The sequence below is a fragment of the Oryctolagus cuniculus genome, chromosome 11 (genome assembly GCF_051225735.1).
Source record: "Oryctolagus cuniculus isolate XC-2025 breed Fujian yellow rabbit chromosome 11, ASM5122573v1, whole genome shotgun sequence".
In the NCBI taxonomy this organism is placed as follows: domain Eukaryota; kingdom Metazoa; phylum Chordata; class Mammalia; order Lagomorpha; family Leporidae; genus Oryctolagus; species Oryctolagus cuniculus.
In genome coordinates, this window is record NC_142877.1 from 86,006,780 (window position 1) to 86,030,773 (window position 23,994).

Sequence of the window (23,994 nt, forward strand, 5' to 3'; positions counted from 1 at the left end):
TCAGACTCTTGTATTAGGACCCCTCTCCACTCTTGGTTCTGTTCTCAGCAGTCTGCTAAAAATGCTTTTAAAAAGTAACAAATTGATTTTGATGCAGCCCACCAGTTTCAGAAGTCTGTGTGCTATTCTCATTCTGGAGGCATACACGACTTGAAGCAATCTGATAATACATCTTGTTCAGTAGCCTCATATCCATAAAGAAATTATCTCCCCTCTCCCTATAGCTCAGTCTTAATATCACCCTTGTAGACACACTTGATTCTTCTTTGGAGTGTTAGAATTTGTTCCTGTATTAGAATATAAACTCCTGGAGCACAGCAAAATCATTCAGACGTGAGTCTTCCAGAGTGCCACAGCATTGCATGGATAATCCTTCTACCTACCTCTTACTTTGAGAATCATAGTTGAGATAATGAATGCGTACGTCAGAATAACTGGTGAAATATGCCGATCATGCATTTACCATTAGCCAAAGTCACAGAGACTCAAAAATACACTATGTTGTTTTAAAGATTTATTTATTTATCTGAAAAGCACAGTTATACAGAGAGAGAGACAAAGATCTTCCATCTCCTGATTTACTCTCCAAATGGCTGCAGTGGCCTGGGACTGAGTCAAGGCACCCTGACCTCCCACGTGGGTGGTTAGGGCCCAGGCACTTGGGCCATCTTAAGCTGTTTTCCCAGGTACATTAGTAGGGAGCTGGATCGGAAGTAGAGCAGCCCCAACTCAAACTGAGGCTCATATGGAATGTTGCAGGCAGCAGTAGCTTAAGCCACTGTGTCACTACCCTGGCCTTCAAACTACACTGTTCTTCATCACCCCTTATCCAGTCTCAGGCAGAAACCTTGACATACAGCAGGTGCTCAAAAAATGTTTATTAAACTGCATTGATATTGATGTAGATTTTACATCTCCTACATCATTTCTATCTGCCAAACCCTACAAATGTTCCTTGTCTCAACAAGCAGTGATTGATTTCCTTTCGTGTGACAGAGCCTGGGTCTAACAGTATAAAGACAGAGTGCATTTGCATCCTCTGTCTTCCTTGGCCTCCAGCAAAGAAGATAGACACTTATATAACAAGTAGATATAATTTATCATCCTAAGTGTTGCAAATAATGTATGTAGACAGTATTATGGCAACATAGCAAAATAAGCTATGAATAAGAGGTTGTTAAACTTTTTTTAAAAATGAGTGAAGTTTGTCAAAGAGAATGGAAGAAATACACTGTTAGCAAAGCAGTCTATTATAAGGAATGGATACTCAAAAGAACACCTGTCAGAAGTTTCCTGTGGCTTAGGCAGAATGAACATTGATGGCTTATTTTGGATGCCAGGTTATAAAGGGCTTGTTAGTGCAGATCTGAAGCGTCTGGATTCTTTTCTGTAGGCACAGGTTGAAACCACGACAACACCATTGTGTTCTAGGAAAACAAATGATCAGATAGGGAATAGATGGAGTAAGGCAGAGACTGAAGTCGGGCAGAACCATAGAAGGCTGCCCGTTTAGAGATGGGATGTCATGCTGAGCTTTCATGGTGCCATCAGAAATGAAGAACGATCAAGGCAAACATACTGTGAATACTTTATTTTTTTTGTTGTTTCTGAAAAAGGAGCTAAGAAGAAAGCCAGAGGGCAGGAAATGTGGATAAAGACATAAAGGCTAGAGAGAAAAGTTTCTTCTGCATGCTGGTTAACAGGGGCTGCTGCCTTTCTACCATGTAGAAAAGCCCAGGGTCCCCCCATGGATAGACTGAGATGTTCATGTGGGTCCCACTGCCCCTCCTGGAGACCACCCTCTGCTTCCCAGACTTCTGTCACGACACTGCCACTCTCACTGAAAGTAAGCCCATTCTTATGATAACTGATTTTTCATTTTAGAAACAGTGATTTTTTGGTTCTGAGTCTTGGGAAATACTGAGCAAGCAATCCTATTTAGGGCTTGCCTTGAGATGTTGGGAATCCTGTGTTCTCCCCTTTCAAATAACTGCATGTAGGAGAAACCACTTAGAAACTCACTCTATCCAAATGTGAAGAATAAGTGTGTCACTGAAGACAAAATATAAGCACCTAACAAATTTATAAAAATGGCATTAATAGATGTGGTCATCAGGGAAAAGAAATTAAGCACAGCATAAGATAATATCTTGCAACTTTAGATTCAGTAAAATCAGAAAGTTAGATATCACCAACCAGGTGTTATCAAGGATACCCCTGCTACATGCTGATTGTTAATACATTTTGACATGATGACTTGGAAAGATAGTTTGGTAATATCTGGCAAAGTTAGAGACCCCCTGTGATCCAGAGCTCTCCCATAAGTGAATGCAGGGATGCCCGAGACTTGATGGGAGCCCTCTGGTAAAGAGTTTATATTCCCTCATTAAGGTAGTAATTTAGTGGAATTCATGTGGCAGAACTAACCCTTACTGAAGTCAACATGGGTAAATCCAAAAAGCTGAGAAAAAAACTCAAATTCCAGAGGAGTACTTGGGCGGGATGGCATTCTATGAAGGATGATGACAGATCTGTAAGATGAAAACTTATGAAATAATCTTTGCATTTATTATGTGTGCACAAAAAATAAAAATGTAAAACATGCACTGGGATGATGAATGTCAATTTCAAGACAGTGCTGTTCTCTGGGGTTGTTCAGAAATTACACAGTGCGATATGTTTGTGGGTCTCAATTGTATTTATGGAATTTTATTTGTTAGATAAGTACACAGTATTTGTTGCATTCTCTGAAGTTTTTGTATGCCTAAAACAATGAAATAAATGATAAAACCCACATGCAGCTTTACTCATGTGTTTATATGTATTTAGTCTGTCACCCATCAATCTGTTCAGAGACCTATTCATTTATTCTTATTTTCCTCTGTAAAACTAATGTTATTTAAAATAATCCCAGAAAAGTTGATTAGGGCTTAAACCAAGTTGGAAGAGTGGACAGGATATAATTAGAAGGAGACAGGTTTGAGAGAGATTTGAGGGTAATTTCCCCCAAGACTTCACAATTAGATGAGAGTGTGTTTATGTGTGGTAAGGAGAATGCAAGGAATCAAAGATAATTTATTCAAGTTTCTAGCTTATGTCCCACAAGCCAGTGGAGCAAAAGAAGAGGAATGATACTGGAACTGAGGAAATAAGGTATCTAACATTTTTTTTTCAGCTCATTTAATGCTTTTTTTTTTTTTTTGTAAGCCTAACAGGTCATCTTTTTTTTTTTTTTTTTTATCTTTTATTTAATGAATATAAATTTCCAAAGTACGACTCATGGGTTACAATGGCTTCCCCCCCCATACCGTCCCTCCCACCAACAACCCTCCCCTTTCCCACTCCCTCTCCCCTTCCATTCACATCAAGCTTCATTTTCGATTATCTTAATATACAAAAGATCAGCTTAGTATACCTTAAGTAAGTATTTCAACAGTTTGCTCCCACACAGAAACATAAAGTGAAAAATAATAGATGATTTTTTTTAAATGATGATGAAATCAGATCAGACCTAATGTCATGTTTAATCCCAGTGAGAGTCAAGTTGGGAATTGAAAATTTCTTTCTTTCTTTTTTTTTTTTTTTACAGAAGATCAGTTTAGTGTACATTAAGTAAAGATTTCAGTCGTTTGCACCCCCATAGAAACACAAAGTGAAATATACTGTTTGAGTACTCGTTATAGCATTAAGCCTCAGTGTACAGCACGTTAAGGACCGAGATCCTACATGAGGAGTAAGTGCACAGTGACTCCTGTTGTTGACTTTACCAATTGACACTCCTGTTTATGGCATCAGTAATCTCCCTATGCACCAGTTATGAGTTTCCAAGGCTATGGAAGCCCCTTGAGTTCTCCGACTCTTATCTTGTTTAGACACGGTCATAGTCAAAGTGGAGGTTCTCTCCTCCCTTCAGAGAAAGGCACCTCCCTCTTTGAAGACCCCTAACAGGTCATCTTAAAAACTTTATTTGCGTAATTATTTATTAAATATTTACAATGGATAAGACACCAGTAAAGAGATGCCTATATTTATGCATACATGGTATTTTTCATTAATATGTTTCCTAAAATATTTATACTGTTACTAAACTTCATAGTCACTGCTTCAGTAAATTCAACTGCGTAAGTAATTTCAACTGAATACAGTTGAATGGCAATAGGTAGCCTTCATTAAGTTATTTGAGAACTACTTTAAAAGCAGTGACAATCCATTAAAAACTTAACTGTGCAAACTCATTTAAGTTTGCAGATTATATTTAGAAGGAAGATTAAAGGTAATTATCATGAAAATATCCCCAAATGTGTAGTATAGTAATTAAGTAATGGCTAGGTCAGGCAAACTTCAGTTATTCTTTCTTTAAAGTTACTTACTTCATACAACAGTAAATATGCAAATGTGTGGATAGTGGGTCATTTGATGAAAATAAATATACCTATAAAATTACATGTATTGGTCTATCATCAGCACCTTCATATTTTCTGAACCTTTTCTCATTTCTTGATTATCCTTCAGCAAGGCTGAGTGGCCACAGGGAAAATGAGATAGAGAGAGCCTGATTCCTGCTGAATTAGGACATCACAGTGAAGTCCTCTTTCCTCTTTTTCTGGCTCCCACCCAGGTTCCGTGTGCAAAGGTCTGCTTTTTCAGCCCCTCCTAGTGGAAACGTGAATTCCCAATCCTAGTCCCATTTTGTCTTATATTCCTCCTGCGTGTATTTCTCTCTCAGACTACAGGACAGGCTCAGGCTAGATATGACTGTGTGTTCCAGTCCTGTGCATTTGGGATACCGAATGTGTTCAGCTGAGTTCTTTGGCAACATCAAGGGCCTTAGATTAGAATCCGAATTGGATGGTCTTGACTTTGCTCTTCCCTGCTCCAGTATATATCCTGTAATTGTCCATGCTTTCTCCAACACTGGACAAGTAAACCAAAGACCAAAATGATAGTAAAAGCAGAATTGCCTAGAGACTTGACAAAGATCACTTGCCTGCCTAAGTGTGACTGCCAGTCAGCCCCTTTGATCTAAAGCATCTGTCCAAGGAAACTAGAAGGGTCTGGTTCTCTTTCCTGGTCTGTGAAGCAGACAATGGTGTCACTTGGGGTGCAGAGCCAGGAGCCCCATGTTACTGGGCTGCAAGCTGTTTTCTGCCTTGGCCAACAAGCTGAAAATTTCCTCTTTTAAAGACAGTGTGTGAGAGGGAAGACCTCAGTTGTTGTGGTTGGGTTTCCCCCAGCACACAAACTGTAGCTACTGGAGAGAAATGGCACCAACATGTATCAGATAGCAACCACCTGAATTTTTTTTTTTTTTTTTCTGTTGCATAGCTATGTAGTGTTAATGTCTGGTGAGAAATCTTTACATGCTCTTCTTTGGTTCTCAGAAGGCTTTCCATACCCTTTGCTTCTATTATCATTTAATCATTTATGACTCCTGTTAATAACATTTCATTTAAACATTTACTTACTTAAATAATTGCATGACCAAGAGAACAATTCTTTACTAGGGAATAGGTACTTGATCTGACATTTTGTTCTGCATTTTACTACCTCTTAGAGGACATTTCATCACAAAAGCTGTAAATGGTATAATCTTTGATCTGAAGGTGACCTCTCAAATGTTAATGAGCACGCGCTACCTGAAGGGACCTATTGTTAAAATGCACATTGTAATGCAGCAAGAGGGCCAGAAATTGGGCATCTCTCTCAAGCTCCAGGGAATGCTGATGCCACTCCCTCAACTATAATTTCCACAGCTGGTCTCAGAAACCTGAAGGCTGTCAGTCCTCTAGGCCTCCATTGTGCTGCCTAAGCCACTGCTGTGCAAGGCACAAATGATAGGCTTAAAATACTAAAGCCTCTGTCTTTGAAGAGAAGAAAAAACAACCATGTAAGAAAAAAAAATGTAGTCTTTTATTCCTGAGTGTCTTAACAGCACTCGAAATTGTGTCAAAATAATGGTTGGTGTTTTCAAAGCAGATAGCCCTGGTGAAGGTTCTCTTACCTCACAGTTTAGCACACCTGCATGGAAACCTCATCCATTTCCATTCACCAGATACAAAGTTACAGTAATCTTTCAGATGTTCCCTAATGCATATTTGTAGGCCTTTCAAATAGGAAATTTTAACATAGACATTTACATCCAAACCAAAATGTTACAACTGAATGTGAAATGTACAACTGCTTAAAAATATTGAATGATGGTCATAAGTATACACATTTTTCGTTTGCATATATTTTTACTCTTTAGGGAAGGCAGTGGTTGAGAAAATGTAGGATATGGGAACTTCTTGATATCTGTTTTCCCACATTAAGTTCATAATAACAACTCATGATTAGTTTTGTTTAATGAGGAACACACTAGAATTCATGATGCAAAATTAAAGTTGTTACAAAAACTATTATAATTAGCATTCAGAAGTCATTCCAGAATAGATTTAACTTATCCTAGTTGCGTTTTATGAGAATAATATTGAAATACTACTATTGTTTGCATCATTTCATGGTACGTAGGTAATGTCAGTGTTCCAAGGACAGAAGAACCTCAGGCTACAATTCAGTAATACAACAGAAAATCCGATTTTGCAGCATGCTATACTTTTTTTTTTTTTTTTTTTTTTTTGACAGGCAGAGTGGACAGTGAGAGAGAGAGACAGAGAGAAAGGTCTTCCTTTGCCGTTGGTTGGTTCACCCTCCAATGGCTGCCAGCAGCCGGCGCACCGCACTGCAGCCGGTGCACCACGCAGATCCGATGGCAGGAGCCAGGTACTTATCCTGGTCTCCCATGGGGTGCAGGGCCCAAGCACTTGGGCCATCCTCCACTGCACTCCCTGGCCACAGCAGAGAGCTGGCCTGGAAGAGGGGCAACCGGGACAGAACCCGGCGCCCTGACTGGGACTAGAACCCGGTGTGCCGGCGCCGCAAGATGGAGGATTAGCCTAGTGAGCCGCGGCGCCGGCCCACATGCTATACTTTGCCACCCATTTCTACACCCATTTCTTACATGTTTAGCCTAAGAAAAATATCTAAAATACTGATAAAGACAAGGCCAATTTCTTAGCTTTCAGATTCAGCAGCTCTTCAGGCACACTAGTAAGAAAATTCTACTTTGTGTTTTTGAATTGAGAGGAAAAGCAGAGAAAAGAAGAAAATGTTTGTAATCTGATGCAGTCTGTAGAGCAGATTGCACGTGAAGGAGACTCTGTCACCATCCCATTGGTGGACGAAATCAACATGCCAAGTCCCCTGCTAACCTGAAGTGCGTCCATTTCTGCAACAGAGCAGACTCCATACCCTCTGAGAGCGTTCTCGAGTTCCTGTGACTTGTAGATATACTCACAGGTACAAACACCGTATGTACAGGCACTTTGGGGCTAACGGGCTTCAAGAAGTGACTGACTGTCCATCCCACCGAACCATCTGGTTTCTCTCTGCCTCCTTACAGGGCCTGTTCTATTTCTGGTGAGTAAGGAGCAGTCTCCAACAGTGGCTCTCCCTCCCCCATTACCTCTCTTTCCCACTCAGGAAGTCTAAACATTTTATCTACTTATCTCTCATAATTCAGCTTGTGAACATACTTCACTATCAGTTTAATAGCTAGTTATTGATAGTTGTGCAAGACTGTGCTGGGAGACATAATTCAGAAATGTGTCTAGGGCTCGAGGAGCTGAAGTTTATAATGGTGGTGAGATAACCAAGTTCCTTTAGGAAGACAGAGTAGGTGGTGGTATTTTCAGTTTCCATTGTGGAGCTTCTCACTGCACATGTAATTTAGAGCTGTGTTTATTTGGATTGGTGTTTAAAATTAGAAACTGACCATCTGTAATTTCCTCGAGAAGTTTGGAGTCATCCAGACCAAGAGGTTTTTGAAGATCAAGAATAGCTTATATTTGTAACATTATTCAAGGAAAAGAAAAAATACAGAAAGGTTTGAAATAATGATGAGTCATTAAAAACTTATAATAATTCTGATATACATTTAGAGACAATTTTATAGGCCCTGAAATCTAAATTATAAAGGTTGAGCAGCAGCATAAAAAATACAAACCAGCATGTGTTAGACCTCAAGCAAAATCAAAGTAGGAAAAGTGACCTTGACATTTGTAGAGTGTCTGCTTTGAGCCTGTACATTGCTACATGTATTTGCTTATTTTTCTCATATCTTCCTAACAGCATGCAGAAAAGTTGAAGTTATTTCAGTATTCCACAATGAAGCAACTGGAGCACAGACAGCTTAGGGGCCTTCACCAAGGTCACAGTGTTTAAGAAAGAAACCCAGATCCCTTAAAATCCAAATGAGATCATTTTTTTCCCCTAGTCAGTTTACTCCTTGGAATTCACCCCTTGGAATTGTTTTTACAGTAAAGAGTAAAGTCACATGAATTCAGCTGAACAAGTGAAAAAAGTAAATCATAAAAATAATTATTTTAAGCTGTAGCACAGAGTTGACAAACACTTAGTAGCTGACCCTATCTGTAAGATGAAAACATAAGCATAGCATAAACACTTAATTTTATCTGATAATTGAAATATGTGTTTATATAGCAGCCAAAATATTAGCTGCAACCTTTGAGCCAGAGTATTTCAGGGACAAGACATGAGCAGAACAGCCCTTGTTTGTAGATAGCAAGCAGAATATTTTTTCCTCTGAGAAGCACTTTTCATTGTTGTTAACTAATGTCTGAGAGCTGCGGGATGGAAACCCCTGTATGAAACTAGTGTTACAGAATTGGGATTTTTAGAGCTTTTTTTTTTTTTAACATTTTGAAGCTTTTTTACATAATAGATTTATATTACATTTATTAGGCATTAATGAAAATCCTATGATAGTTACTTAAGTACTTTTTTTTTTTTTTTTTTTGGACAGGCAGAGTTAGACAGTGAGAGAGGAGAGAGAGAGAGACAGAAAGGTCTTCCTTCTGTTGGTTTGTTATGCCCAGTTCAATTGTCCCCAAAGACCACCAAGGAGCCGATACCTCTGTAAAGCACACGAGAGTTTTATTGCAGGTCCGGGCCTGGACTCTCAATCAACACCAACACAGCGGGTCTGAATTGAGAGCCCCGACCCTTCAGTTAACAGGGTTTTTAGAGACATTTTATACATCATGGTACCATTTAGCAAATCATCTCATCCCGCAGGAAATTCAAAGACATCTCTTAGAATTGATTAGTGCATCCAGTGGTGGGAACGGACCTACTAAAGGTGGTTGGATGGCTTTGGGATTGATGCCTTTTGAATTGATTGGCCGAAGCATAGGGTCTGACTGCTGGGGTGTACGTGCCGAACTACAGGGTCTTGGGTAGCTATCAATCACCTTATCTGCCCTGAGAAGACACCAGGAACTCTAGGTATTTCTCTGTTATCTGCTAATCGGCTGTTGCTAGGAGAGTTTATTGCAAGGGGAGTTCATTTTTTTAGGAGCTTCTGGCTCAGGGTTTAGGGCCTGGTCAGGCCCAAGTTACAAGATGGAGGCCTAATTTAAAATAGTTGCACCTTGATCCAGGCTCAGGTCCCACAGGTTGACCCCCCAAATGGCTGCTGTGGCCGGCACGCTGCAGCTGGCGCATCGCGCTGATCCAAAGCCAGGAGCCAGGTGCTTCCTCCTGGTCTCCCATGGGGTGCAGGGCCCAAGCACTTGGGCCATCCTGCTCTGCCCTCCCAGGCCACAGCAGAGAGCTGGACTTGAAGAGGAGCAATCGGGACAGAATCCGACACCCCGACTGGGACTAGAACCCAGGGTGCCAGCACCGAAGGTGGAGGATTAGCCAAGTGAGCCGCATTGCCGGCCACTTAAGTACTTTTTAACAAATAACGTCAAACTTCTTAAAATGGTTCCATTTTGCTATACCATATTTTATCTATTTTGATATTGTTTCCTGTACTGTCTTTCACCATTATATTCACCACTAGAACTTGTGTAGAACACCATAAAAACTGTTCAGTTTTTCAAAACAAGGACTTTTTCATGGTAAACCACTGAAGTGTAAAAATGACTTCAGTGGTTTCATTTGAATTTTATTCAGGTTTCTAACTTTAAAAGTGAGTTCCCCAGAAGCGCCATCTGGGATGCCACATGTGCTACCGGAATTTGGGGTGCCATACAATATCACCATATGCTTATTAATAAATCCCCAATAGTAATAAGCCTGAGAGGGTTCTTGCCTAATATTTAGAGAAGAATTCTCAATACCGGCACAAATAAATGAGGCAGCATGGTACATTTTAGGCTTTTATTTAGTGAGAAAGATGCATAGGAGAGTGAGAGCTTTATCTAAGAGAGGTAAGTATGGGTTCATACCGAGCACCAGGAACCAGCCACGTGGAGGAGCATCTAGGCCAGGAAGCCGAGGGTGGGTGGCCCAAAGGTCACGTGCACTGGAGGCGCAGGGCTACAGCCAGCCCGCTCCTGGCAAGAAGCCAGGGAAGAAGAAAAGGGTGGGACATACCATGTCCCAGGCTTTTAACCCACTTCCAAAGGGGAGTGGTTAATTAACTTGATTGGCTAGTAGGCACCCAAGTGCTGTCAGGTAGAGGCACGAGGTCACACAGGGGCGTGGTGAAGGCGTGGTCTTCCAGCTCACAAACCTAATCCATTTTAGCCTGTATGCCTGCCTACTTCAAAAGTATCAGTAAAATTTTGCAGTTTATTTTTGGTTTTGCATTAACAGTCTGAAATATTTGCTGAGAGAAAACAGAGTAGACATCAATTTTCCACTTAACTTTTTACTTTTTATCATTGAGTTGAAAAAATTTCAATTCCTCCAGTCTGAAATTAAGTTTTTTCTCCAACAGTAGTGTCTAGCCAGATTATCAGATCTTCATATTTTACCTATGCATTCTCACTAGAGGAAAAATAAATATTTCTCTAAGCAGCAAATGGTATTTTAAACACAAGTAACAGAAGTTGTTTGATTTTTTTTTTTAACTTCCTCGTTATCTTTCTGTGTATAAATTGCTAAATTGCTTCCATGAAATTCCTCTGGACATAAGGGAATCATTTACATTAGTGAACGAAGATGTTTGTCTTCTATGAAAGAAAGCTTGCAATGGCCTCTTAATTGTTTTCCTTCCTTTCTCCTGCTGCAGTATCCGGCTGCGTTAATGAACCTGGGAGCCATTCTGCACCTCAACGGCAGGCTCCAGAAGGCGGAAGCCAACTACCTTCGCGCCCTGCAGCTCAAGCCTGACGACGTCATCACGCAGTCCAATCTGCGGAAACTGTGGAACATCATGGAAAAGCAAGGCTTAAAGACCTCCAAGACCTGACACGGGAGGACAGAACCTCGTCCTCCTCCAGTTGACAAAGCAGACTTCCTTGCCGGACAGGACTTCCCAGCAGTGCTATGACAGGCGCAGGGCAGAGGTCACTGAGGTCACTGCCACTGCTGGGAGATCCACCTTGTTTTTGGCATGGCCATGAACACCAAAAAGGGGAACGTTGGAAACCTCCTGGAGGATGGAATTGTTATCCATAGACTGTAAACCAGAGCACTTAAAACAGGGATCTTTGGGGATTCTTACAAGGGGAGGGTGTCTAAACTATAGACTTCATTCATTTTGGAAAGCTAATTTCAAAATTATAGTATTCCTTAAACACTGTGAGAGGAAGTCAGAGTGTGTGTTCAGCCACGGTAAACTATCAGAGGTTAAGTGCTAATAGGGAGTGACGTAAGCGTAGTGTGAAATCCCAGTGAGCCGCTGGTTGTCCTAACGCTGCTGTCTTACCCCTTTGGGACAGCCTGCTTAGCAGTTTTGGAGCCTAAATGTGCAGTTGTTCCTCAGCCAGTGCTCGTAGCATCTTAATGATGTGGATGTCACTGGCTCTCCTTTGTACATCACTTGCTTTTCATGTTCTGAAAAGGACTTGGAGAAGAGTGCTGGGGAGGCCTGATGTGTGTCAGGCAGGTGTTCTTGACTTTAATGCTGTCAGTATGTTCCCCTAAATGCCTAGTAGAATTCATTGTGTTAAGTGTTTGAAAAGTACCTTTCAGAATGCTTATTCCTGGTTAATGTGTGTACGTACAAGAGGATAAAAGGAAAGGGACATTCATAAGTGTTCTAGTTCCAGTCACCAACAGCTTTTAGACAAATGTGTGCTTCGCAGAGGTTGCTGGTTAAAAAGTCAAGTCTATACAAAGGAGTGTGTGAGGATGGGTGCCAATTTGTGTTTGGAAAATGCTAATCACTTTCTCCTAGGTACCGAAACAGCAATGCTGATAAATTTTCAAGGAATGATATGTATCTTACTTTGCTCATCCCAAAAGACATAAAAAAATGAGTTATTTTAAACTGCAGTAGAGTGTCACATTAGCCTGCATGTGTCAGGTCCTATGCCACGTGCTGTTCTCAGTGCAAACCATTTTTCACTAGCAAATCTGGTGTTTTATTTCGTTTCCTGTTAGTAACCCCTTCAATGATCATTTCACGAGTAAAATAGCATAAATGAAGTAGAGAAAAACATTTACTGAGCACGTTTTGGCTTATAGTCAAACTTTGTGACTAAAAATTAACTTCATAAAACAGTTCATTATCAGCTTCTTTGTAGAGAAAGTAGCTATACTGTATCTTACATATTTATTTATTATTTATTATTCTACCATAGCAGAGTAACAAAAACTTTGATACACTAAGCCGGTTCTTTGAAACTGAAAATAAGCTTTTCTCCTACTTATTCACACTCCATGTACATATGATTAGCGTTTCCATTAAAAGGAAGCTGGACATGCAAATACATCATACTATGTGTTCTCCATATTTTATGTGTTTGTTATGTATCTGCATACAGTGGGATAAAGAAATTAAAGTAGTGTTCCTATGGCATTAGTGTTGTTGTGAGAAGGGCAAATGTAGTAACAGATTTTTTTGAAGACATTAATAAGGAGGCCCTCTTATAATATGTATATTATTTTGTAAGCCTTTCATTGCAGGGCCAGAAGTTAAATTATAACTTAATCACTGTGTTTTCAGAATATTTAACATTTAACAACAAACCCATTGTCAAACCAAAATAGTGGGTTGAAGTATATTTTCATCTTCTAGTACATTGGCAACTGCAAAAGCGGGGAGGGGAGGGCGTTAATATAAGGCTATAAAGATAAATTCAATGTCTAACATTTTTATTTATTTAAATAGTTTTTGACTTATAATGACTCCCTCGTTTTAACATCTTAAGTCTTTTTATTGTTACTGTTCTTCTTTCCAGCACTTGGTTCTTAGTAGATTCGCTGAATGCACAGTAGAGGCACTTCATGTTGACCCAGTTCCCAAGTAGCATTAACAATTGGGCCTGTGTCACCAAATGCATGGATCTTCAATAACTAAATGTCCCTGACACTTCACTACAGGGCTGGACTTAGTAACTGACCAACTCGGGGGGAGGGGGGAGTAAGGGAGGGCGTTAGAACATGATCAAAAATGTCTCCGCTCAGGGATTTATGGTGGATTATTGCAGACAGTGCTAAAAATATAGAGCACAAGACAAGTTTACTAAATTAAAATTTTATTTTTTGAGAAACTGTTATTTGTATAAATTATCAAGATTTGTAGGCTTTCCTTTTGTAGAAATAATTGTTTTATGTGCCAGAGAATTTCAATTTTGTTTTCAACAATAAAGCATTGATAACAAATATATTGTGTAAGCCCTTGGTTAATCTACAGCAACAGTTCTGAAATTGTCTGGAATTTTTTTTCCAAAGATTTATGTATTTATTTTAAAGTCAGAGTTACAGAGAGAGAGAGAGAGAGAAAGCTTCCATTGCTGGTTCAGTCCCCACATGGCTGAACAAGGCCAGAGCAGGGCCAGGCTAAAACCAGAAGCCAGAAGCTTTATCCAGGTCTCCCATGTGGGTGCAGGGCCCAAATATTTGGGCCACCTTCCGCTACTTTTCCCGGGCCATTAGCAAGGAGCTGGATGGGAAGTGAAACAACCAGGACATGAACTGACACCCATATGGGATGCAAGGGTCATAGGTGGTAGCTTTACACGCTGGCCCCGTCTCAGGTTTTAGCAGAGCTGGGAGAAAGGTTAAAACAAGTAAAGGTTGGGCATCAAATAGATATGCTTTGCTTTTAGTGTATCAACAGTGATAATCCCTTTTCAATAGTTACAATAGTAAAGGTTGCCAATATCACCAGGTTTACCATATTCAGGAGAGATGAACAAGGTTTGATCTTATTTTCTTTTGGTCATGGAACTATGGAAAGATGTTTTAAAAATGATGCCAAATATGATGTACTTGTTCATTTGTGGCCTCAGTAGATTGATAAAAATGGCCATATTTGAAAGATCCTGGTCTTGCTAAAAGCACAGCCACGGTTTGCTGAGATTCATGGGTGTTACACATTCAGGGGTCAATTCTAGCAGTGGTGCAAAGTGACAGAGAAGTCAACAGTCTGTTAAAATTGTTCTACAACCACGTGATTGTGTATTGCTTGTTTTCTTTATTATACGATAAAATTAGCTGTGAAGACTATTTTATGCCAAATGCTCTATGGGTGGTGAACTTATGTTCCGTCTTTAGAGATAAGGAAACTAAAGCTCAGAGCTGTGAACCAGTGTCACTAAGCTAGAGAGCACTCAGCCTGTCCCCAGCTTGTCTGACGCTCACGTCCTGCGTCACAGACACAGCACTGAACCAGAAGTCAGCAGATTGAGTTTTGCAACCCTCTTGGCATTCTTTGTTATTTCATCCTCTACAAGGCACAGTCTCCATGTCTTTTACTGCAGGAGTTCATGAAGATTCACAAAGGTAATGCATTGAAAAGATCTTAAAAATTGATGTTAGAAGATCGAGAAAAGTATAACTAAATATATTTACTTTCTACTTACAGTTTGAGTGATTTAACCAAGATGCCAAAGTTAGTTAGTAGCAGCACAGAAAAGGCTACTAACATGTCAGTTATTATGATGTCCAATTTTTAAAAAAAATTTTTTTAACAGGCAGAGTTAAATGAGAGAAAGAGAGAAAGGTCTTCCTTTTTCCGTTGGTTCATCCCCCAAGTGGCCGCTCTGGCCGGCGCATTGCGGCCAGCACGCTGTGCTGATCCAAAGCCAGGAGCCAGGTGCTTCCTCCTGATCTCCCATGTGGCTGCAGGGCCCAAGCACTTGGGCCATCCTCCACTGACTTCCTAGGCCACAGCAGAGAGCTGGACTAGAAGAGAAGCAACTGGGACAGAATCCTGCGCCCCGACCGGGACTAGAACCCAGGGTGTCGGCGCCGCAGGTGGAGGATTAGCCTAGTGAGCCGCAGCGCCGGCCCATGATGTCCAGTTTTAGAAAGTAGTTACTTAGTCCTATTTTTATTTTTTTATTTTTTTTAGATTTATTTATTCACCTGAAACGCTGAGAGATAGAGAGAGAGAGATCTCCCTTTCTCTGGTTCAGTCCCCAAATGGCCACAACAGCTGGAGCTAGGCAGATCTGAAGACAGTAGGTAGGAGCTTCTTCCAGCTCTCCCATGTGGCTGCAGGGGCCCAAGGACTTGGGCCATCTTCTGCTGCTTTCCCAGGCACATTAGCAAAGATCTGGATCAAAAGTGGAGCATTTGGGTCTCAAACCATGCCCACGTGGGATGCCGGCACCACAAGCAGTGGCATTACCTGCTATACCACAATGCCAGCCCCTTAGTTCTGTTTTTAAATCAAGATATAATTTAACTGAAATTGAAACACTATACTCCCAGACCAACATAAGCAGGGACTGTGTCTTTCTTTTCTGGCATTGTTTCTGCAGCCGGGAAGGTTGCTATTGAATAGAAGACTGTAAAATACACTATACACTAAAATTCCATCTATTATTTGCTCATGAGAAATGATACTTTTTAAAAAAACTTCCTAAAAATGTTGAGATTTTGGTATTCTTGACTCTTCATTTGTATTTTTCATCTGAGTGATGACAGTTTTCACACAGTGTTTCCAGTGAAAGAGAAAATGCATATAATTCTTTGTTATTCTGTTATTAGGAAAGAAACTGAGCTTCAAGGAGGAAAATTTAACAATTATAATTTCAGCCCATTTGTGTTTTGGGAGATGATTGTTCACTTAGATATTACATTTCATGCTATAGAATTTGGTGTGTACTATTTAAAACATGATTTAATTCATTGAAGGAGTATTGCTAGGAAACTTAGCTTGTAAATTGGAATCGCTACCCGTTGTAAGAACAGAGCCTTTGGCCTTCTTGCCATGTCATTGGGTGGTCTTCCTGCAGGATACAATCCCAGACCTTTGAGTCAGCTTTTATTCCATCTGCCACTTGACCACATGTTCGCTTTTTGTTGTTTCCTAGAGATTTTAGTTGTATTTTACCCCCTCAAGGACTGCTGGGATTTGTTTCTTGTTAGCTTGAAATTCCTATGAAGTTTTCCTTCTAGATTCCCCAAATGTTCCAGCTTCTCATAGCTGACCCTTAGTGTTTTTGTGTCATTTTTCTATTTCCAAAGAGAGAGAAAGGAGCATTCATTTCACAAGAAAATCCTTTGATGGGATGAGAAGGTTACAAATATCTGAAATGTGATGAGATCATTACAGACTTCCTACACTAATATAAGACCTTAATAATATCTAAAATGATTCTGGAGATTTCCAAAGGGAGGAAGTCAAGGGGAGAAACAGGGTAGACATGTAAGAAATAGACTAGTAATTGTTATTACTAATAAACAAGTTTCTGGTGCAGAGAGAGAAGATTTGGTTAGAACAGTTTGAAGCTATCTATGTTCAAGATTGGGTCACTCTGTTGCAAAGACAAATGTACAACAAATTTGAAGCCGAGGCTAGAGCTATCTGTTCTGTTCAGAAATAGATTTAATTTTTTCCTTACCTTCCTTTGTATTTGACAGGTATATCACTTACTCAAAACAAAGTTATAAACCATTCAGTCACACGGAGGGAATAGCGTGCTATAAGTCAAGTAATAGTTCAGGGCTTCAAGAGATAGTTTTTCTAATAATTTTCTGTCCTGTCTCTTTCCTTTCCATCCTAAAAGGCTCCAAACAAAATAACTCCTGTGAGACCTTTCTCTTGGTAATAGCATGAGTAGCTAGAGACTGTAATGAAAGATTTCAAAAATGTACTGAGAGACAAATCAGCAATTAAATTTGTTTCCAAAAATACTTAAACTACCATGAAGGAATTAAAGTCTTTCTTCTTCTGCTAGACACTCCTCCCATATAATATGAAAGATAAATTACACCAGAAAATCAAACTGGTGATGGAGGAAAGGGGCCAGTGGGGAAATAGTGATTAGCTTTGATTTTAATACAGGCCCTTTTTCTAATCTTAATTAGCAAGTAATGGCCGTATTGACTCTAATTACAATTAGCTTTTTAATTCTGCCAGCATCAGTCTATTAAATGCATAGTCAATTAATAATCTCAATAGACTTTCATTTATTTTTATTGTTTTGTTTATTATTTTAACCATTGTTGTACTTAATAGTTGAGAACATTTTACATTTCCTTTGCAATAGAATACACTTCTGCAAATGTGCCTTTTCCTATACTTTATGATATGAGAACTTAGGAAATTTCATTTGAATTATAATGTTTCAAAATATATTTTTAAATACAAAACTAATATTTTGTTACTCTATAATCTATTAAAATTCAGTAATTTGCATTATATAACATAGAAGAGCACATCCATGTTATATTTTATTATCTCAAAAAGGCTCTCCCTAATACCTTACTGATGACATGTATAGAATGTGGTTATACTAGCAAACACTTTTTCCCTATAAAATTACGTGAAGCCATTTCTTGTATGACTTGTTGTCACTTCTGTTTCTAGAAGTGATGATTTGGGGGCTCATGTTAATTCCAAAACTTTGCTCCCTGGCTGATGCTGAGGATGGTCCAATCTGCTGCTCTTACTCAAGTGACCAAAAATGTGGTACTCTTAGAAGTCAGTCATGACAGCAGGCACAGACAGGGAACATGGGTTTGGCCTAAGCTCTGACAAAGAAAAACTATTGTGTCGAGCAGTTACACACTCACAGTGGATCCAATGTAGCACGTACATGCTGAAGTCCTAGCTGTGGGTTGCACCCTGCACAGCCCAGTAGTAACCAATGCTTGTGCCAGGGCTGCTCTCTGGAGTAGAGGGAATACACAAATTCAGACTAAATTCAGTTTGGGGTTTTGGTTTAAGACATAAAAAAAATCTTTATTTCAGGGTAAAGTGATGAATCATTCCTAACCAAACACAGCTGGTTTAAGTAGAAGTGGAACACAGAGGTATTAAGAGAGATCAAACAATTTCCAAATGTCTTCTGAATACACTGCACGTTTATTTCTTCTGACCTGTTCCTGATGGATCCAGGGATCCAGTGTTCGTTTACCATTTTGCATGCAGGTGCAGTGGGTAAGTGGATGTAACCAAACTGGACATGATCCTCTGGGAAGGTTATTTTTAGCTTAATTTTAGTTTAGTTGAAGCTATTTGTGAAATTAAAGGTTTTCATACAGGTTTTCAGAAAACTTGGGGACAACCTGATTTATAAAATAGTCAAAGGTGGAGTGACTCTAAACGAAAACAGAGAGGCAGATGATAGCTCCCAAAAAGCAGTTGTGAAATCATAAAAAAAATAGAGGTTTCTCAGAGCATCCTAGCTAGTTGAAAGCTCTTTATAGACCAGAGAACAATTATAAAACAGGAACAGCATGTCATTTTCTTATTGCAGTACTACATCAGTAAATATATTTGCTGCAAGTCTTTATGATTACTAGCTAATTTATTTGATTCCCTTTCATCAATTCTGTCCACCTTTGTTCTCTATTATATGCATATGCACAGGTATGTACACATACACACACACACACACAAACCCACTCAGCATGTATCTGGGAAGTACACAGCTGTACATTAGACCTTCCAGGAGGGGAAGTCCTTGTGAGGAGTGAGACACAATTTGGAATGTTCTGATTAACAGAAGGAAGAAGGTGAGATCAGACCTTTTATCCTTAAGTGAGTGGTTTACATCTAGGTGAGCAAGAGTCAAAAATCAGATGAGGTGAGACATTTCATAAGAAATTTTTATAAACACCTTGATACACCTCTTTCACACTGCCCTGTGCTTATCACAGTTAGCCTGCTCCTGTGATTCACTGAGTAAATCCTTTATACAGAGAACATTTCCATCCTCATCTGGGAAAGAAGCAACACTTGGAGATAGGAGATACAATGAATGTAGATTTGTGCGTCTCTGTTGTCAAAATAAGAAAAAATACCACATTGAACTTTAAATATCTTGGTTTAAATATATTTCATGTGGGAAAAATTAGCCAAATGATCAGATAATACAGATTCCCTAAAATAGTAAGTAAAACATTCATTAATTCTGAGTACTGATAAATTGAGGTGACCACTGGTTCATCCCAATTGAAACCCCTTTCTTTGTTGGCTTTAGCCTCTAGGTTGACATTTTATCCCAGTACAAGACAGCTTCACTCAACTGTTCCTTGGAATTTCAAGGCAGTGGGACCCTTATAATTTCTTTAAATCTTGAAATTAAAATTTCATTTTTTCACTCCAAAGGAGATGCTGTTCTCATTATAATTGCATTTTTATATGCATAACATTTTATAATTTTTAATTGTTATTTAATAAAAGAGTAAAGATTTCATATTTTCACAGACACAATTTTAAGATGGTAACATTCTTCCCTCCTGCCCACCCTCAGTCCTCTCTTCCTTCCTTTTTCTTTTATTTCTGTAATAACATACTTTCAATTTACTTTACACTCACAGGCTTAATGCACCACTAACCATAATATTCAACAAGTAAAAATTAGAAAGACCACTGTTCTATAGGAATATAGACAAGGGCAATACAATAATAAAATCAAAAGATATCAGTTTCATTCTTTATTTTGTATTCCTCATTAAATACCATATATCAGAGAAAACATGATATTTGTCTTTTGGGGACTGGCTTATTTCACTAAGTAGAACGGTCTCCAGTTGCATCCATTTGGTTGCAAAAGACAGGATTTCATCCTTTTTTATGGTTGAATAATATTCTGCCATGTATATATACCATATTTTTTTATCCAGACATCTACTGATGGACATCTGGGTTGATTACATATCTTAGCTACTATGAACTGAGCTGCTATAAACACGGAGATGTAAATAACTCTTTGATACGGAGATGTAAATAACTCTTTGATACGTTGAATCTCTGTACTGTCTTCCATAACATACTAGTTTACATTCTGACCAACAGAGCATTAGTGTACCTCTTTCTCCACATCCTCACCAGGTCTTACTATTTTTTGATTTTTGGATGAAAGCCAATGAGGGAGATGATACTTCATTGTGCTTTTTTTTTCTATTTCCTGGATGGTTAGTGATCTTGAGCATTTTTTCATGTGTCTCTTGGCCATTTGTATTTCATTTTTTGAGACATGCCAGCTGCCCTTTGCTCTTCTCTTAACTGTATTATTTGTTCTGTTGTTGTGCAATTTCTTGAGCTCCTTATATATTTTATATACTAATCCTTTATCAGTTGATAGTTTGTGAATATTTTTCCCATTCTGTCAGTTGCCCCTTTCCTTTGTTTAGTGTTCCCTTTGCTGTGCAGAAGGTAGTTAGCTTGATTTAATCCCATTTGTCTATTTTTGCTTTTATTGCCTATGCATCTGGGGTCTTTTCCAAAAAGTCTTTGCCTATGCCAATGTCTTACAGTATTCCCACAATGTTTTCCTCTTGTGATTTAATGGTATCAGGTCATAGATTTAGATCCTTGATCCACTGTGAGTTGATTTTTGTATAGCATGTAAGATAGGTGTCTTGTCTCATGCTTCTGCATGCAGAGATAGAATTTTTCCAAACCATTTGTTTAAGAGACTTTCCACTCTCCAGGGAGTGGTTTAGCTCGTTTGTCAAAGATTAATTGGTAGATGCATGTGTTGATTTCTAGGGTTTTTATTCTATTCCATTGGCTTACATGTCTATTTTTGTGCGAGTAGTAGGTGGTTCTGATTATAACTGCCTTGTAGAATGTCTTGAAATATTATATTGTGATGCCTCCAGTTTTGTTTCATTTGGTTTTTAAGATTTATTTACTAATTTTAAAATCATCCACAGAGAGGGGGAGACAGAGAGAAAGAGGTATGCCATTTGCTGGTTCACTCCCCAGATGGCCACAATGGCAAGGGCTCGGGCAGGCCAGTGCCAGAGCCAGGGGCTTCTTCCGGGTCTCCCACATGGTTACAGGGGTTCAAGCACCTGCACCATACTCCACTGCTTTTCTCAGGCTCTTAGCAGGGATCTGAATATATAGTGGAGCAGCCTGGACTCAAACTGGTGCCCATATGTGATGCCAGTGTTGCAGGCAGTAGCTTTACTTGCTACGCCATACTGCTGGTCCCCAGTTTTGTTTTTGCTGTTTAAGATTGCTTTAGCTGTTCAGGGTTTCTTATGATTCCATATGAATTTTAAGATCATTTTTTCTAGGGCCAGCGCTGCGGCTCACTAGGCTAATCCTCCGCCTTGCGGTGCCGGCACACCGGGTTCTAGTCCCAGTCGGGGCGCCGAATTCTGTCCTGGTTGCCCCTCTTCCAGTCCAGCTCTCTGCTGTGGCCAGGGAGTGCAGTGGAGGATGGCCCAAGTGCTTGGGCCCTGCACCTCATGGGAGACCAGGAGAAGCACCTGGCTCCTGGCTTCGGATCAGTGCGGTGTGCCAGCCGTGGCGGCCATTGGAGGGTGAACCAACGGCAAAAGAAGACCTTTCTCTCTGTCTCTCTCTCACTGTCCACTCTGCCTGTCAAAAAAAAAAAAAAAAAAAAAAGATCATTTTTTCTAAATCTGAGAATGTCTTCAGTATTTTTTATTGAGATCAAACTGGATCTGTAAATTACTTTGGGTACTATGGACATTTTGATTATATTAATTCTTCTAATATATAAACATGGACACTTTTTTCCATTTTTTGTCTTCCATTATACATTTATCAAAAGACAGCATATCTTTATATATATATCCCTAAAACAATCTGACATAGTATACTGTAAACACATAATTAGTCTTAAATCCAAACTCCATATGAGTTTTAAGAAGCTCAAGAATGGTTCTGTGACTTGCCCAAGATCCCATTCAGTATGAAAACCAACTTTTGTCTCCTAATCATATGGCTTTTTACTAAATCCATGGAGGTTTTGATGGGTGTGGACACAATCAATATACATTAGGGAGTCCTGACTCCTTTCTTATCCCTTATTCTAGATATTCAGTATAATTAGAAAACATTTCTACTGGAAAGGCTTTCTTTCAATACTGGAGACTGATTCCAACTATATTCTTACATGGTGAGAGAAAGGAGGAGAAGATCATTCAAGTGTAAGGCTAATGAAATAATCTAAATTTTCTCTATCTGCCTTTTTCTGTTTCTTTGTCTACTGGTCCTGAGAGTTTGATGCTAATTGTGTCTACTTAAAATGTTCTTCCTACTGAAGATTTTCCCTGTGATTCATGTGTTAGTGAGACATCCTTGTCGGCCTCCATGTCTTCTGTAGAATATTGGATGCTGTTTCCTAGCCTTTGTGCCTACCAGCATCTTGTATCTAGAATTTCTGTCCCTGCTTCTGCTGCTCTCTCATGGTATTTTCTTTCTGTTTTGTTTTTTTCCTACTCACAGATTCTTTTCTGATTACCCTATAAACTATTCACACGTATCTTTGAGCGTATGGTTGACTTTAAAAGATTTGAGATGAAAGAGTGATTTTCATCGAACAATGTCAAATTGAATATTGAAAAATTTTGCTCTTAAAATTCCTCTGTCTGCCCATGCGAAGGACAATTTCCTACTGGTTACCTGTTGCCTTGGGCTTTAGCCCTTACCAGACAGCTCTGTCTCTCATGGCTCAGCCCAATTTTTTAAAACTGCTGGATTCACTTAGAGGAATAAGTTCAAAAGACATATTGCCCAGCATGGTAATCATGTGACTTTATTTATTAATGACATGTATTGAAAAATTCTAGAAAGTAAATGTTAAGTACTCTCCTCACAAAAATGCTAACTATGTAAGGTAGTGACTTGTATTAATTAGCTAGGCTTAAGTAGTCCACAATGTATACTACAAAGTGCCATGTTGTAAACAATACATACCACTTTATCTGTAAAGTTAAAAAACAAAAGGAGATTTAGAAAACCGTTCATCTGTCATGGGGGAAAACAAACAAAGCAAAAACTACTCTCACCTTAGGCAGAGGTCTCCATTCCTGTTCCAGTATATGGACATGGATTATCCAGCTGGTTTCCTGAAACAGAGTTTAAACACTGGTGGCCTTCAAGTGGATTTAGACTGCATACATGTTTTGAAAAATGTGAGCAAGTAAATAGGGACCCAGAATTTGAAAAATAATTCTGGGTTTCTGTTTTTTCTTGAAGTACAACATTCTCAGAAGCTGGGGCCACATCCCTGCATGGCAAGTGAGAAGTAGGGCTTTACTCTCACAGGTATCACTGTCAGGACCACCTCTTCTGCTGGCCTCCAGCGGTATTGGGCACAAGACTCCTGCTTTAGTCAAAGACCTCCCCAATAGATGACGCTGACATCTGCAATTAATATATATTTATATATTATATGTTATATATGTAATATAATATATATGGTTATATGCTGTTATAAAAAGTATTAGAATTGTCTCTCTGCCCTTCCTGCAAATAACATCAATTTTAAAAAATTTTTAAAATGATTATTATCTAGAATTTTTAAAAATTGGAATTTTATTTAGGATTAAAAAAATCACATTGTATCAATTTTTTATTCTAAAAGCAATACAATCTTTAGTGAATTTAGAAAGAAAGATGGGTCAATATTATGAAACATTTTTTTTTTCTTTCAAGTAGTCTTAATGTTATTAACAAATTCAGAGAAAGCCTGACTCATAAAACGTAGCTGTTCATTGGCGTTTGGCTAATGGGTTTTTGCAATTCATCATACTAGAAAAAGGTCCCTTCCTTATGCACCGCATTCCCTCTGAGCAGTTATTTTTCAT

At 39.1% G+C, this 23,994-nt stretch overlaps 1 protein-coding gene across 5 annotated transcripts in view; it reads left to right on the forward strand.

The window, feature by feature from the left end:
• TMTC2 (transmembrane O-mannosyltransferase targeting cadherins 2) overlaps window positions 1-13,623 on the forward strand; it is a 447,603-nt gene extending 433,980 nt beyond the window's left edge. For all 5 annotated transcript variants that reach the window (XM_002711368.6, XM_089307532.1, XM_017342005.4 and 2 more), the window contains one exon: window positions 11,084-13,623. In XM_002711368.6, the coding sequence (XP_002711414.1) occupies window positions 11,084-11,263 (180 nt within the window). In that variant the 3' untranslated portion in view covers window positions 11,264-13,623. The remainder of the gene's footprint in view (window positions 1-11,083) is intronic.
• The last annotated feature ends 10,371 nt before the right edge of the window (window positions 13,624-23,994 follow it).